The sequence below is a fragment of the Pongo pygmaeus genome, chromosome 4, assembly GCF_028885625.2.
Source record: "Pongo pygmaeus isolate AG05252 chromosome 4, NHGRI_mPonPyg2-v2.0_pri, whole genome shotgun sequence".
NCBI classification, from domain to species: domain Eukaryota; kingdom Metazoa; phylum Chordata; class Mammalia; order Primates; family Hominidae; genus Pongo; species Pongo pygmaeus.
In genome coordinates, this window is record NC_072377.2 from 178,127,624 (window position 1) to 178,144,832 (window position 17,209).

At 39.3% G+C, this 17,209-nt stretch overlaps 1 protein-coding gene across 14 annotated transcripts in view; it reads left to right on the forward strand.

The window, feature by feature from the left end:
* Positions 1 to 12,516, forward strand: part of CREBRF (CREB3 regulatory factor) — an 82,198-nt gene extending 69,682 nt beyond the window's left edge. For 7 of the 14 annotated variants that reach the window (XM_054488122.2, XM_063665365.1, XM_063665361.1 and 4 more), the window contains 2 exons: positions 6,520 to 6,655; positions 8,858 to 12,516. In XM_054488122.2, the coding sequence (XP_054344097.1) occupies positions 6,520 to 6,635 (116 nt within the window). In that variant the 3' untranslated portion in view covers positions 6,636 to 6,655; positions 8,858 to 12,516. Of the gene's footprint in view, positions 1 to 6,519 lie in introns of all 14 variants that reach the window. The other 7 variants (XM_054488124.2, XM_054488126.2, XM_063665367.1 and 4 more) reach the window with 1 other exon arrangement.
* Positions 12,517 to 17,209: the final 4,693 nt, after the last annotated feature.

The following is a 17,209-nucleotide window of genomic DNA, read 5'->3' on the forward strand; positions in this document are numbered from 1 at the left end:
GCTGAGGTGGGAGGATCGATTGAGGTCAGGAGTTCAAGACCAGCCTGAACCTGGAAGGTCAAGGCTTCAATGAGCAGGGTGATTGCACCACTGCACTCCAGCCTGGGCAACAGAGTGAGACCCTTTCTCAAAAACAACAATAACAACAACTATACAGCTGTCTTCCCAGAATTTGCCTCTGGACCAGTTTAAATGGGTTGGAGTTTCTTTTTCTTTTTTTTTTTTTTTGAGACAGTCTCCCTCTGTCACCCAGGCTAGAGTGCAGTGGCACTATCTTGACTCACTGCAACCTCCGCCTCCTGGGTTCAAGTGGTTCTTACGCCTCAGCCTCCTGAGTAGCACGTGCCACCATGTGCAGCTAATTTTTGTATTTTTAATGGAGACGGGGTTTCGCCACGTTGGCCAGGCTGGTCTCAAAGTCCTGACCTCGAGTGATCTTCCCACCTCAGCCTCTCAAAGTGCTATAGTCATGAGCCACTGAGCCTAGCTGAGTTTCTTTTTCTTTTCTTTTCTTTTTTTTTTTTTTTTTGAGATGGGGTCTCGCTGTGTCACCCAGAATAGAGTGCAGTGGCACGATCTCGGCTCACTGCAACCTCCGCCTCCCAGGTTCAAGCGATTCTCCTGCCTTAGCCTCCCAAATAGCTGGGACTACAGGCGCACGCCACCGCGCCCAGCTAATTTTTGTATTTTTAGTAGAGCGGGGTTTCATCATCTTGGCCAGGCTGTTCTCAAACTCCTAACCTCGTGATCCACCCACCTCAGCCTCCCAAAGTGCTGGGATTACAGGCGTGAGCCACCGCGCCCAGCCTGAGTTTATTTTTCTTAAAGGTAATTTCTCTGTCAGGTTACAAATTCTTCTGGAGTTAGTTTTGATAATTTATGTATTCCTGAAAAATTACTTCCTCCTGGGCCTCAAATTTATTAAAAGTGGGCAAAGCATTTTCATTTGATTTTTGATTTCTTCTGTATCTGTTGTTAGTATTCCATTTTCATTTCTTATTTTATGTCTGTTCTCCCTTATTTCTTGATTCATTATAGGTTATTCTACTTTCTCCCCCCAAAACCAGCTCTTAACTTACCAGTTCTAATTACTTAAGTTGTTAGATGCTTAATTTTTTTCTTTTTATTCTTTCTTGACCATTCATATAAATAACAGCCTTTGAATTTTCTTCTTAGAGCTACTTTAGCTGATTTAAATTCTGACGTAAGTTCTGATTTGTCATTTTTATTGTTTTCTGAATACTTTGAAATTTTAGGTTTGATTTACTCTTTAACCCAAGAATTCTTTGAGAGAGATTTAAAATTTCCCCCAGCAGGTAGGCATTACTGTTTTCTAGTTGTATTACTGACCTCCAGTTTTTTGTGGATTTATTGAGATTTTCTTGGCTGCCTAATACAAGATTACAATTTTTAATGTTCTGCGGGAGTTTTAAAAGAAGATGTATTTACTATTTTATAATAAGATTCCCACATATTGACTAGGTATTTTTAATTAAGCTTTTTCCTTTTTTTTTTTTTTTTTTGGTGTGGCAGTCCATTTACTCTGTGTAGAACTGAGAAAAGTTCCCAGTAATGTATTTCAGTTTCATCTCATATTTTCTGTGTTTTTGCTTCTGAATGTCAGGATGTTTGAATAGTATTTATTAGTACTAAATCTGCATTATGAATTACAGTTTTTATCATCACGAAGTACACTTCTTGTCTGGTGTTATCACGAATGCAGCTTTCTTATTATATTTGTTTGGTATTGTTTATAATCTTATTTATATTTGTTTGGTATTCCTTTGTCTACTCTTATTTTCAATCCCTCTGAATCATTTTATTTTATTTTATTTATTTATTTATTTTGAGACGGAGTCTGGCTCTGTCCCCCAGGCTGGAGTGCAGTGGCTTGATCTCGGCTCACTGCATGCTCCGCCTCCTGGGCTCACACCATTCTCCTGCCTCCGCCGCCGGAGTAGCTGGGACTACAGGCGCCGGCCACCACACCCGGAGAATTTTTTGTATTTTTACTGGAGACGGGATTTCACCGTGTTAGCCAGGATGGTCTCCATCTCCTGACCTCGTGATCCACCCGCCTCGACCTCCCATAGTGCTGGAATGACAGGCATGAGCCACCGCGCCTGCCTCTGAATCATTTTATATTAGTTACATCTTTTTTTTGTTTTTTGTTTTTTTTTGAGACGGAGTCTCGCTCTGTCGCCCAGGCTGGAGTGCAGTGGCGCAATCTCGGCTCACTGCAAACTCCACTTCCCGAGTTCAAGTGGTTCTCCTGCCTCAGCCTCCTGAGTAGCTGGGACTACAGGCACCTGCCACTGCGCCTGGCTAATTTTTTGTATTTTTAGTAGAGACGAGGTTTCACCGTGTCAGCCAGGATGGTCTTGATTTCCTGACCTTGTGATCCACCCGCCTCGGCCTCCCAAAGTGCTGGGATTACAGGTGTGAGCCACCGTGCCCGGCCAGTTACATCTTTTTAAAACATTTTAGCCAGGTGCAGTGTGGCTCATGCCTATAATCTCAACATTTTGGGAGACCAAGGCAGGAGGATCACCTGAGCACAGGAGTTTGAAGCCAGTTTGGGCAACATAAGGAGACCCCGTTTCTAGAAAAAAATACAAAAAATTAGCCAGGCATGGTGATGCGAGCCTGTAATCCCAGCTTCTCAGGAGACTGAGGCGAGAGGATTGCTTTTGCCCAGGAGATGGAGGCTGCAGTGAGCCAAGATTGTGCCATTGTACTCCAGCCTGAGTGACAGACCTCATCTCAAAAAAAAAAACCACACACACACAAAATATTTTAGGTAAATTAAAATTTAACTTAATTTTAATTCAGATATCAGAAAATTTTTTCTTAGATTTTTTTTTTTTTTTTTTTTTTTTGAGACGGTCTCGCTCTGTCGCCCAGACTGGAGTGTAATGGAGTGATCTCGGTTCACTGCAACCTCTGCCTCCCAGGTTCAAGCGATTCTCCTGCCTCAGCCTCCCGAGTGGCTGGGATTACAGGCGCATGCCACCACGCCTGGCTAATTTTTGTATTTGTAGTAGAGAGGGGGTTTCACCATGTTGTTCAGGCTGGCCTCAAACTCCTGACCTTGTGATCCACCCACCTCAGCCTCCCAAAGTGCTGAGATTACAGGTGAGAGCCACCGCACTCGGCCTAGATTTTTTTATGTAGCATGTATTTGAATTTTCTTTGTTATTTATTCTGGAGGTTGTACTTTAATAGGTGAGTTTAGCTCATTTTTTAAAAAATTGATCTATGTTTGGTTTTAGTGCTGTCATCAAAAGATCCGCTAGAGTTTGTTTATGTGGCCTTTTTTTTTTGCCTTTATATGATCCATTATGGTTTCACTTTTGTTTGTATCCTCTGATAATTTGCAAAGCTTTGTGTTTTTACCTTGTGGGTTGGCTTTTAACTGTAACATAAAATGTATACTTATTTTGTCTGTCAACTTTTCATTTAAGATTTTAATCCTATAGAAAAGGAGAAAGAATTGTACGATGAACATATATATGTTTCATTCAACTAGATTCACCAATTGTTTTCGTTGTTTTTTAAAATTCATTGCTTTTTTTTTTTAGAAACCAGTCTCGCTCTGTCACCCAGGCTGGAATGCAGTGGTGCTATCATAGCTCACTGCAGCCTCCAACTCCTGGACTCAAGCGATCTTTCAGCACCAACTCCCAAGTAGCTAGGACTACAGATGTGCGCCACCATGCCCAGCTAATTTATTTATTTTTATTATTATTATTATTTTTGAAATGGAGTCTCACTCTGTCTCCCAGGCTGGAGTGCAGTGGCGTGATCTTGGCTCACTGCAACCTTTGCCTCGCAGATTTAAGCAATTCTCCTGCCTCAGCTGACTCCCAAGTCACTGGGTGTACACCACCATGCCTGGCTAATGTTTTTGCATTTTTAGTAGAGACAGGGTTTCACCATGTTGGCCAGTCTGGTCTCAAACTCCTGACCCCAAGTGATCCGCCCACCTTGGCCACCCAAAGTGCTGGGATTACAGGCATGGGCCAGCTCGCGTGGCCAGCAGCAAACTTATTTTTATGTTTGTAGAGACGGGTTCTTGCTGTGTTGCCCAGGCTAGGCTCAAGTGATCCTTCCGACTCAGCTTCCCAAAGCACTGGGATTATAGGCATGAGCCACCCCACCCAGCCCTCACCAGTTGTTAATATTTTGCTACCTTTGCTTTATTTCTACCTCTATCTGCATGTATATTTTGGACTGGGAATATTTGAAAATAACTTGTAAAAATCATGATTCTTTGTCTCTATTTTAGCCTGTATTGCTTGAAAACAAGGACATTCTCTTAGCCACAATGCCAGTGTCACATCCTAGTGCTTCAACATTGATAGAATATCTAATATGGAATCCATTTTCCCAGTTGTCTCAATAATGTCCATTATAGCATTTTTTTGTTTTTTTTGTGTGTGTGATCCAGTCGAGGATCATGCATTGCATTTAGTTATATCTCTTCTTTTGTTTTCTTTAGTCTATATCAGTCTCCCCATCTTATTTTATTTTTATGAAGAATCCAGGTCTTGTAAAATGTCTCAACATTTGGATTTATCTGTTTCCTCATGACTAAATGCAGTTAGATTTTCTGGTAAGAATGCATCATACATCCTTTTCATTCCATCAGTCAAGAGGCACATAATATCAGATTGATCTCATTATTGGTCATGCTAAGTTTGATCACATGGTTAAGCTTGTATATATGTGTGTGTGTATATATATATATATATATATATACACACACACACACACACACACACTTTTTTTTTTTTTTTTTGGAGACGGAGTCTTGCTCTGTCACCCTGGCTGGAGTGCAGTAGTGCAATCTCAGCTCACTGCAACCTCTGCCTCCTAGGTTCAAGTGGTTCTCCTATCTCAGCCTCCTGAGTAGCTGGCATTACAGGTGCCTGCCACCATGCCCAGCTAATTTTTGTATTTTTAGTAAAGGCAGGGTTTCAACTTGTTGGCCAGGCTGGTCTCAAACTCCTGACCTGTGCTCTGCCCACCTCGGCCTCCCAAAGTGTTGGGATGACAGGCCTGAGCCACCACGCCCGGCCAATATTTTTTATGATGTCTTTTGACTTCTTCCTATGAGCAATGACAAATATATTTCTTTTTTTTTTTTTTTTTTTTTTTTTTTTTTTTGAGATGGAGTTTCACTCTTGTTGCCCAGGCTGGAGTGCGGTGGCACAATCTTGACTCATTGCAATCTCCGCCTCCTGGGTTCAAGCAATTCTCCTGCTTCAGCCTCCTGAGTAGCTGGGATTACAGGCACCCGCCACCATGCCCGGCTAATTTTTTGTATTTTTCGTAGAGACAGGATTTCACCATGTTGGCCAGGCTGGTCTCAAACTCCTGACCTCAGGTGATCTGCCTGCCTTGGCCTCCCAAAGTGTTGGTATTACAGGTGTGAGTCACTGCGCCCGGCCGACAAATTCTTTTTCCTTTTCCTCCCCTCCCCTCCCGTTCCTTTCCTTTTTTTTGAGACAGAGTTTCACTCTTGTTGCCCAGGCTGGTGTGCAGTGGCATGATCTCGGCTTGCCCCAACCTCCACCTGCCGGGTTCAAGCGGTTCTTCTGCGTCAGCCTCCCGAGTAGCTGGGATTATAGACATGTGCCACCACACCTGGCTAATTTTGTGTTTTCAGCAGAGACGAGGTTTCTCCATGTTGGTCAGGCTGGTCTCGAACTCCCGACCTCAGGTGATCTGCCGACCTCAGGTGATCCGCCGACCTCAGGTGATCGCCTGCCTCAGCCTCCCAAAGTGCTGGGATTACAGGCATGAGCCACCGCACCTAGCTGACAAATATATTTCTATTTCCATCCTTTTTATTTTTCTTAATACTTTAAAAAATGTACTCATACCTCTGTTATTTGATTTACTGATTTTATCTTTTGGTCTTACTATGGAAGATGAGGAAGATGAGAAAATCTACATACTTATGCTGCTCCCACCTTTCTCCCTCTTGTCTTCCGACATTTCTTATTCATTCATTCACTTTTTTAAATGAAGAAAAGGAAACTTAAACTGTATCCAGTAATTATAAAAATGACCCAAAACATCCTTCAGGTCTATATTTTCAGTTTCATGGGTGAAATGCACCCATGGAACTTGGTGAGTTTAGAGTAATTGGAAGAGACTGGCTGAGAGAACAGGGAAAAACCAGGGCATGGGAAGCAGTGCCTGTCGGCAGGCTTTGGGTTTGGGTTTGGACTGTTATTTGGACTGTTACACTTGTCATCTACCTCACTTTAAAAGTTGGTTTATGATTTTTCATGGCTATTCTTGGTTTGACTCTTCTAATCTTAAAATTTTAGACAGTAATATGAAGGGTAGCATTGTCTTCTGAGCTGCAATAACAAGTGCCAGGGAATTCCTTTGGGACCAGTATCAAGCTGAGGGCCACACCTGAACCTCAGTTGTTACCAGCTCCTTCCCTTCCCTTCATGGCCTTCCATTTTTGTGTCTAGATGTGCCTTTTATTCTCCTCTTCAGGTCTACCAGTTGCTGGGCAAACCTCAGAATTTGTTAACCAAGTGTTAGAGAAGACTGCAGAAGGGAATCCCACTGGAGGCCTTGTAGGATTAAGGATACCAACATCAAAGGTGTAATCAGCCTCATTGGACCACTGGTCAGAAATGTCTGCGTTTTGTCACGTTATGCATTGTAAATTTTCATTCTGTTTTGCATGTCAGTTAGCATTATGTAAACATTTACAATTAGGTTACATTGTTTTAAGAACTAAGTAGCATAAGTGAAGCATGATCCAAAATACTTGATTATTGCATTTTCAGAGCATAAACCATGATTAAAACTGCTACTGGCATCAGAATTGAAAATCATATGTTTAAGTAAATGTTTAGGTACAGATTACAAAAATCTGTTAAAGCAAAACATTTTGGAGGAGTGAAATAGTAAAATGCCAAGTATTGTGGCAGATTTATGCTCTGAACCACACAAAAAAATTGAGGAAGCATTTTTTTAAACAGTCAGTTTAAATTGTTTTTAGAATTATTGCTTTTTGTTCTAATTTTCCACAACCATTAATCTCACTTGTATATGGCACACCCAGCACTTGTGCCTGTGGGCCATATTAGATGTTCATTGTCAGAGCTCAAGATGATATATATAAATATATATATATATATGTATACACACAAATGTCTGTGCAAGTAAGAAAAAAAAAAGCATATTCTTTGTGCCTTGTATTTTGGGGAAACTATAAAACTGGTAATATTTTGTATGATGAAAACCCTAATGAGAAAAAACAAGATATATAGATGGAAAAATTATGGGGTTTAAATGTTTTTTTGTTCCAACTCTTTTTCAGATTTTTTGAATGTATATAGGACTATGTTGAAATGTAGATATATGCCACAGAGTCTGTGTATTGTATAAAAAACAAAACAAAAAAACAACAAAAAAAAGATGGCTCTAGAAAACTCATATTTCGGTACTTGACCGGAAGAAGACAAATACTTGCACATTATTGCGATTGTTTTATTTTTTGTACCAAAGACAAATGCAACTGATATGGCAAACTGCCAGTCTAAGTAAAGTTTTGCACAGCTTACATGATACTGTATGAATGTATGAAAAAAAAGGAGAAAAAAAGAAAAAAAAAGGTCAGGGTTAGGGATCTTACTGAACTGTGAATTTTATTTCTGTTTGGGTCCAATTATCTACAGAAGGAGCATCCATACATACAAATATTATTTTGCTGTTCCTCTAGTTCGCTTCCATAGTAGATAAGTTGGTGGCCATTTAGATGTCTTTTATCTCTGCACTTATTGTAGGAAATTTTAATATATTTCATTTTAGTAAGCTATTGGTAAAATAGTTTTTGACTTTGAAAATTAAAATGTTTATTTAGCTTATTGTAGTATACTTCCACCAGACAACAAAATAGATTATTTTTATTGTATTATGTATATATATATATGTAAAGAAAGAAAAAAGCTAAAAATAATCTAATTCTTTAGTTGCCACTTTTCCAATTGATGTATTATTGTGCATGTAATATTTTCAAAGATCAACACAGGCTTAAAACAAAAACAATTTATAGATTTTTATATTTTTGTACAGGTATTTTCAAACTAGCTTCTTCAAACTTAACATGTGACTTATTCTTCTATAGTTTCTAGAATTGAGAAACATTAACATTTAGTTTTTAGGTGCTCTTTTTTGCTCATATAAAACAGCTTCATTAGTCAGTGTTTTAACTGTGTTCAAGCTTTACCTCTTGATGAGAAATTTCTTATGTCAAGGCAGCATTATAAACCTTCCCCCACAGATTTTTCCATCCTGTCTCTCTTACTGTTTTATTCTCAAATCTTGTGTTTTGAACTCTGAAAACTGGTGGCTTAAAAACTAAAAAAAGAAAAAAAGCATATTTAACAAGGAAAAAAATACCAAAAATTTCAGGCATAGCTGCTGGAAAAATTATCTATTTCTCCATTACCCACTGTAGGATTTCTTTTTTAATTATACTTTGACTATAAAGTGTCAAAGTATAATTTGTTCTTTTCTTTTACTTTGATACCCCATTTGTAAGCTATAGCATATGAAGCTATAGCTTGTGAAGGTTTGATCTAGAACACCCAGTAACAAATGAACAATGTTGCTTACCTGCTTCTTTGACATCTTAAAAAAGAAATCCAAGGAGGATTGTAAGGATTGTCTTACCACCTTAGCTGAACTGTGATGCACAAGATTTTTCTATGTGTTTGGTGGAAATGTACCTGGTTAGTACATTCACGCTAAACAGATGATAAGCTCAAGTCTAATGGTTTAATAGAATGTAAGTTCATCATTTAAAGCTTTTCCTTTTTAGGTGGGAGAAGGCAAAACACAGACTTGCAAGTTGGAAGTATATGAAGTCTTGACAGAGTGTGTCTGGTAAATTGAAAAGTGTTTCAAACTATGGCAGTTTTGCAATCAGGTGAAAATCACCTCATGATATTCAGCTGATAAGGTTTATAAAATTGCCCCTTTCTAGCTGCTCTGTTAGGAATTCTGGTTTTTGATACTTTTTTCCTGTCTGCAAACCAGAATTTGATTTTTTGGTCTTGCATTTCAAAAAAAAAAAAGACTTTGAATCTGTTTAGTAGATTCCGTATCTTTGAGTTTCAGTGTTTTATATGTACTACTTAAGTTAAATAGTTAAAAGCTTTTAAATAGTTGAGCTTTTTAATGTTGACACTTTATTTTGTACCTATTTATATATGTATGTATATCTTAGAAAAGCACTTTGTTAAAAAAAAAATTGCATTTTATATGATTCCTGCCATTTGCTGCTAAATCTGGGCTGGTCAGAATGCTGCAGCGATACTTGATCTATATAAAAACCTGGCAGTAAAATGTAGAGTGAAAGTTAAATCCTCTTGCTGTTTTAACTTTATCATAAAGATGACATAGGCAAGCTGTGCAGCTTTACATTTTAACCAGGGGACTCTGTGGCATTTAAAACCGTCTAGAAATGGTTGTACTTTAATGCCAGTAATAATCTGCTTCCTCTATTGTCATTAAAATATATACGTTTAGTGTATCACACAAACCAATCTTATAAGGGTAATGTAAAAACCCCAACAATTGTACATGTTCTGTTTTTGAAAATTGTGGCATGTATTTTTGGATGAAGATCATTAGAGAAGAGTTCTCTAAAGGTTTTCTGTGTTCATACATGGTATACAGATAGCTCATAATGAAGTCCAGAATCTTACTTTAAGTGAAGGCATTGTGAATTCACCTCAAGTAAACCCATTGTTCCAAAGCAATTATAAACTTTGACTCTAGTACTACTATGATTTAAAAAAAAAAAAAACCAACAAAAACTTTTTTCCTAGTTTCAGATACACTGGATTCTTTATAGAGTTTGTCTCCATATGAAAGCATGCTGTCCAGTCGCTCTTGTTAAGATCTTGTCTGAGTTTTGAATTGGGTGCCACACTTTTCCAGTCAATATAATTGCTTGTTCTACTGTACCATGTATGATTCTTGTCCTTTCCTATATCCTTCATGACAGATTATGATGTGGCTTTATATTGTGCCTTACTTGTACATTTAAAACGAAACGTCTTCATTCCCTTCCACTTCCTACATCTTTAACTTTGACCTTTTTGGTAAGAGAATCAGAACTATTACAAAAGCATCATGAAGGATTTCAGATGGGTATGGTTTCAAATTCCCTCTCTTTATAGTTATTTTATATTTGTATGAAAGACCAGTTTTGGATGGTCTTTGAACATAAGGGGGAAAGATTAGCAGTAATTTCACTACATCCCTTTTCTCTGACTTTCATGCATTTCTCATACATCTTCTTTCTGATGCTTGACTTTATTTGCTTCCTAGCAATAGTCTGCATTTAAAGAAAGGTGTGTTCAATTCATCAGCTTGAAATTGACTATTTCATTTTTCCAGGATTTTTTAGGAGAAGAGTACCCATTTTGTTTTATAAAAACAGATGACAAGTCTCTTTAAAAGAAACAGAAGTACAGTACTTTTGAAATACAATGCTGTTAGTTTGGATTTCTTTTTATATATATATAATATTCATACAATGATCTGATGTTTGCCTTCATTAATAAAGCTGTTAGTTTTTTCACCAAAATGTCAAGAATGGATGTGCTTTTCTTTATTCCACACATTTAAAAAAATTTAGCTGCTAAGATTTAGTTAATGTTATAAGAAATGAATTCAAGTTGCCTTCAGCAAGAATTAACAAAAACTTATGTTCCCTTTCTTTATATAGTTTCCTAAAATTCTGTTCAAGTATTTTCTAGTTAATTATGTAACAGAATGTTAGCATCTCTCCATATCTTGAAACTTGAATTTTGAGAATGCATTGAATTATGCTTTCAGTGTTAAAGTAAAAGGTTTCAATTATCCTTCTAGTGAAGTCTGTTGTGGAATACCATTTCCCATGGAACTGAGGCCATTTCCACAACTTTGCACAGAACTGCAGTCTTGTTCTTCCCTTGGATCATGACAAATAAGTCTCACACAGTGCCGTAATACTTGTGGATTCTTTTGTAATCTTTGTAATCTTAATAAGGGCATTATGAGAAGACGACTCCATGTTTTTTTAATACTTCAAACACATTGGGATGTAACAATGAATGTCAACTGTAGGAATGGTTGTTTCGTTTTAAGGAATAAGCATGTTGGGGAAAGATGATGAAAATGTACTACTGAAAGTTATACACTTCCATAGGCAAATGGGATTATGTGTTGAAGCATAGTCCTCATGCTTAATAAACTGACTGAAATCGTAGAAATTACACCTAGGAACTGAGCTAGGCCAAATTGCCATTTTTGTTTAGAGTTTTGGAGGTAGTAGTGAGGGGATAGAACCTTAAAACTACTTCCAAACAGTATTTTGGAATTGAAGACTTGGTAACTAGTGAAGAACATCAAAGTTGGGTATTTCAATGTGCCAAGTTTGGGTGAACTAGGTTCGGTTTGCCTCTTTCATAACAATGTAAACACAATGGTGTAGTTAATTAAATTCTGGGTGGATAGGAGCAGGACTGATTACTATGTCTTGCCCTTCGCCCTTTGTTTTTTTCAGAACCAAATAACAGAAATGTGTATGTGTGTACTGTATCTGCCTTTCCACCCATTTTTATGACACTGTATTCCGCTGCCTGCTTTTTTACCTTATTTCCCTAGGATTTGTCCTACAGCTTAGTATTGTGGTTGACAGCGATACTAGGGCTGACAGCACAGAAGTCACAAGAGAAGAGTGGAAGGGCAAGAATTCAAAGCATTTGTTCATACAATGTGGCAACCTCTTTTGCATAGTTGCGTAGGATCCTGTTTGTAATGCTATCATAAATATTCTGTAGTTTTTTTTTTTTCTTTCCCAACTGGAGCTATGACACTTTTTATTGGATTCAGTCTTGTCTCTTGTCTAGAAAGAACTTTTATCTTGTTGACGCATGAGCTGTTTAAAAATTATCCTATTAAATGTTGGTTAATAGTTGTGCAGTTTTTCATTTCAGATGGAAAGGCAATGCAAATTTTGCCTTTGTTTTCTGTCACCTTCCAACCCCTGAGCACTTCTAGTCAGATACAGATTCATCAGTGTATGCAACATCCTTTGTAATTTAAAATAAAAAAAGATGAAAAGAAAAGGTTCTGAATTGTTTGCCTCATGTTTTTGCCCTTCCTTTCTGTACTTGTATCTTGCTTACCTAGGTAACCATCCGCTCCTCAAGATAACCTATTCCAAAGAAATTCCAAATCACAGAGAGTGGTGAACTGCTGGTCTGCTGCCCCTCTTGTGGTAATAATCAAAGAGCTAACATTTTTTTGACACTATAGGTTGATTTTTTAATATTTTAGTGACATTAACTAATATATAGAATTATTTGTTGATGTAAGCATTTGCATTCTTCACAGCTTAGAGGATATTCTTATTTCTCCTCTTTGAATCTTTGGGCAAGTGTTCTGCATGGGAAATAAAATATTTTGGGTCTCTCCTGATTTAAACATTTGTATGTGTTTGTGTGTTTAATCATTCTAAGTCTCCAAGCTAAGCTGGGCGTATACATAGAGCCTTAAATCCAGAGACCTAAGTGAAGGCTTCCATCAGAGTATGTGGCTGAAAGTCAGCCAGCAAATATTTGTTGAGCACTTACTCTGCCAGGACCTGTGCTAGGTACTAGGCAATAGAGAGATGAAAGAGAACTCCAGACCTGTGCTAGGTACTAGGCAATAGAGAGATGAAAGAGAACTCCAGACCTGTGCTAGGTACTAGGCAATAGAGAGATGAAGGAGAACTCCAGACCTGTGCTAGGTACTAGGCAATAGAGAGATGAAAGAGAACTCCAGACCTGTGCTAGGTACTAGGCAATAGAGAGATGAAATGAAAGAGAACTCCAGGAACTCACAGCCAGCATGTGAACAGGACTGCAGAACAACACAGGAGCTGTCACAGATATGCAAAGGACTCTAGGTACATTATTGTTGCTGAGGTGTTTTCAAGGACACAGGTACCACATCCAGTGGCGTATATTAGAGAATTGATAGACTTGTGTTCTTAGTATTCTGGACCCTTGAAGAAACCCTCTGTTTCGTGTGAGTGACACTGGGGCCATCAGGAAGCAAAGGGGAGGGGCATGGCCTCCCATGGACTGGTTCTGCATCAGGACTTGATCTCTAAAGACTACTGCTCACAGGATCCTCTGTCAAGGTCTTGAGACTGTTAAAGGGCTGGGTGAGCCAGATCAGTATAGTCCTTAGGAAACAACCTGTGGATAGCATCCAGTTAGATGGGTCATTCAGCTGGTGAGCTGTTCAGCCACAGTACAGTGGAGAATTTGAAAGAAAGAAAATGGCTGGGAAGTGCTATAATATCCCAGCTAAAAGGTTCAGAGCAGGAAGAAGGTGTTAGAAAGCCCTAGGGGAGGAAGTGGCATTCCTTAAGACTCTGCTAGGTGCTTTTTTGTTACAGGAAACTCAGCTGCTACTCTCAAGGGCCCAGTGAAGCTGGTGGTCATGTCCATTTTACAAAAGAGACTAGACTCAGATGAGGAGACTAGCCCCAGACCTACCTTATGTGATTATAGAGCTCCAATTCAAACTCCAGTCAGCTTGCTACACTACAGAAATAATTCGTATTCATCTCTGGGATCAGGCCAAGTCACAGGCAATATTTGGAAGGATGTCTCTGTAGTGGGGGATAAAGGCCTTAGAATCTAAAAACCAAAAAGAATTAAAGCCAAAACCTAGCAGATAAACAAAAGCTAGTCTAAGGATCAGTGGGTAAAGGTGATAAGGGAAGCAAAACAGAATTGAGAGGAATCAGTGATTGGGTGTAATGATCACCAGACTGCACATCTGTTCCTTGAAGATGGCCTCTAGCTTAAGGTTTAGGATTGGGTCTCCTTATTGGAAGGAAGTATATTGGAGGGTAGAGAAAAAGGGAGCTTACGTCTTCTTCTTTAGCTGCAGCATAGAGATGCAACTGGGGACTGTTGATTGCATACGAATATCCAACAAAAAGCATGATGTGAAAGGATCCCAAGGGCACGTGCGCAGGTCTGCCAACTGCTGGCTTTGGGGCTTCTCTGCTGTACCTAAATAGGGAGGTTCTATGTGAGTATCCAAAACATTGGAGTGACCTGAAGAAGGTAAACCTCAGTTTCTTTAAAAAGTTTTAACCTTAAAATATTACCAGGAATAAACTTAACAGAAAATGTATACAAGGCCTAGGATAAAGAAAACTTTGAAAGTACTGTGCAGGACACAGAAGGAAATGAATAAATTGGAAGATACACCAAGTTCTTACACAGGAGCAGTGACATAAAACTAACAGTGCTAAGTTAAATTAAAAATATAATGTTGCTAAAAAAATGTAATATCATCCTAAGAAAACATACCAAGAGGGATAAAAAAAAAAAAGTTTACACAGGGATAAAATAGCTGGAAGATGCTGGTAGGCAGTGGGGGTGAGGGGGCAGTGATGCGGGGGACAAGGGGAAGAGGTATTTAATCCTAGCAGATATTAAAAGTCATTATAAAACCATAATTGTTAACACTGTCATTTTGATGCATGAATAGGCCAGTCAAGCAGAATAGAAGGTCTAAAAGTAGACTCAAATATATATGACAATTTAGTATGGCAAATGTGGCATCCAGAACCAGTGAGCAAAAGGTAGACTCTTCATTAAATAGTATTGGAATAACTGAGTAACCTCCGGAAAAAGTAAAATTGGGTCTATATCTCACACCATAAGCCAACACATATTTCAAAATAGATAATGATCTAAGTGTAAAAAAAAAAAAAAAAGCTACAAAAAACCACCCATAAAAACACTACAAGGAAATGTGGGCAATTCCTTTAAATCCCTGTAATTTGGACCCCGAATCCAGGAATCATAAATGAAGATTGATAAATTCAGTGTAAAACAAGATTAACAAAATATTTAAGACCAAAACACCGTAAGCCAAATCAAAGTTCTATAGACTTTTTAAGGCTCTAGATGTCTTTTAAAAAAAAAGAAAATAGAAAAGCTTTGAAACTCATCTCTAGGGACTAATCCTCCTAATATATAGAGTTCCTGGAAACAGATATGAAAAAAACCAACAACCCAATAGAACAATGAGCAGACAACAGAATAAATGCAAATAGCTCTGAAGCATAGGTAGAGTTTCTCAGCCTCCTTCATGATCAGAGAAGCGCAAACTAAAGAAGGCATTTTCACCTAATCAGATTGGCAAAACTTCCAATTTTGTTAACCTATCGTGTTGACAAGGCCACAGGAAACGGGCATTTATGCCATGTTGCTGGAGGGAGGATGGGTTGACATAATCCCTATGAAGAGCAATTTGGTAATATGTCAGAATTTTTAAATGCATATATCCTTTGACCTAGCAACTCCATTTGCTCTGGGCAAGTCATTATTCCTCTCTGCCCCGTTTTTACCTCACAGAGTTGTGAGAGTTAAGGGAGACACCCATGAAGCGCTTCGTACAAAGTTCTTGGCGCATAGGAAGTGCTCCCAAAATGTGGGCTAGTAGCAGAATAACAGCAGCTAACAGGCATTGAGATCTTACTATATGCCACATTAGCACACTGTGCTTGGTGCTTTTCATGTATTATCTCATTTAATTCTCCAATCTGTGAAGTAGGCGCTATTGATTATCACCAGTTAGCCTCTGAGGAGACGGAGGCACAGGCATGCGAAGTGTGCGGTGGACAGGATTTGAGCCCAGGCAGATGCCAAGCCTGTGATACACTGCCTCTCTATTAGGTGCAGTGCGGTGATGAATACCTTACGAGAGGGTGTGTAGAGGGCTGTAGGGACACAGACAAGCACAGAGCCCCGCTTACAACAGGTGGGGACCATATTGACTTTTTGGGGAAAAGATGGCTTTCAGTAGAGGCTGTGCCACTTTCTTTCTTTTTTTTTGAGATGGAGTCTTGCTCTGTCGCTCAGGCTGGAGTAGTGCAGTGGGGCGATCTCGGCTCACTGCAAGCTCCACCTCCCGGGTTCACGCCATTCTCCTGCCTCAGCCTCCCAAGTAGTTGGGACTACAGGCGTCTGCCACCACGCCCGGCGGATTTTTGTATTTTTAGTAGAGATGGGATTTCACTGTGTTAACGCCAGGATGATCTCCATCTCTTGACCTTGTGATCCACCCGCCTCGGCCTCCCAAAGTGCTGGGATTACAGGTGTGAGCCACCGCGCCCGGCCTAGGCTTTGCCACTTTCAAGATAGGTAATCTTGAGACAGGGTTGGTTGTTTTTTGTTTTAATCTACTCTAAGCCCATCTCCTGATCTGTGATACTAGTGTAGTACAATTTCAAGGGTGGTTGTGAGGATTAAGAGAGATGAACATGGTCGGGCGCGGTGGCTCATGCCTGTAATCCCAGAACTTTGAGAGGCCGAAGCGGGTGGATCATGAGGTCAGTTTGAGACCAGTCTGACCAACATGGTGAAACCCTGTCTCTACTAAAAATACAAAAATTAGCTGGGCATGGTGGCACGCACCTGTAATCCCAGCTACTCAGGAGGCTGAGGCAGGAGTATTGCTTGAACCTGGGAGGTAGAGTTTGCAGTGAGCCAAGATTATGCCATTGCACTCCAGCCTAGGCAACAGAGTGAGACTCCGCCACAAAAAAAAAAAAAAAAAAAAAAAAAAAAGGAGAAAGAGATGAACATTCAGGTCCTCACAATCTATGCTTGCTGAAGTGACCTGAACAAAAGCAGATGGAGTGGGGTCGAGTGGGGGAAACGCTTTCTAGGAAGAGGGAACACCACATTCTAAGGCTACACATCCAGAAAGAGCTTGAGCAATTCAGGAAGGGCGTAGGGTGGGGTGGCTGATGGCCGGGGTGGCTGATGGCCTTGAGGACCAGCTAAGAAACTTGGATTATTTACTAACAAAAATAAAAGAGCCACCATTTGTTGAGGGTTTGCTCTGACATTTCCATCAAAACTACCCTAGCAAGGTAGATTTAATAAATCCAGTTGTATACAAAAGGGAACCACGAGAAGCCATAGAAGGGCTGCATACAGGGAGGTGACTTGATCAATTTCGTGTTTTACAAAGATCCCTCAGATCATGTGTTGGAGTGATAGGAGGTACTCTACTGACCTGCCTTGAACTCCATACTTTAAAAAATATATGACGTTTATCATTTCCTCTTTTACTCCACAATTTATACTCACTGTAG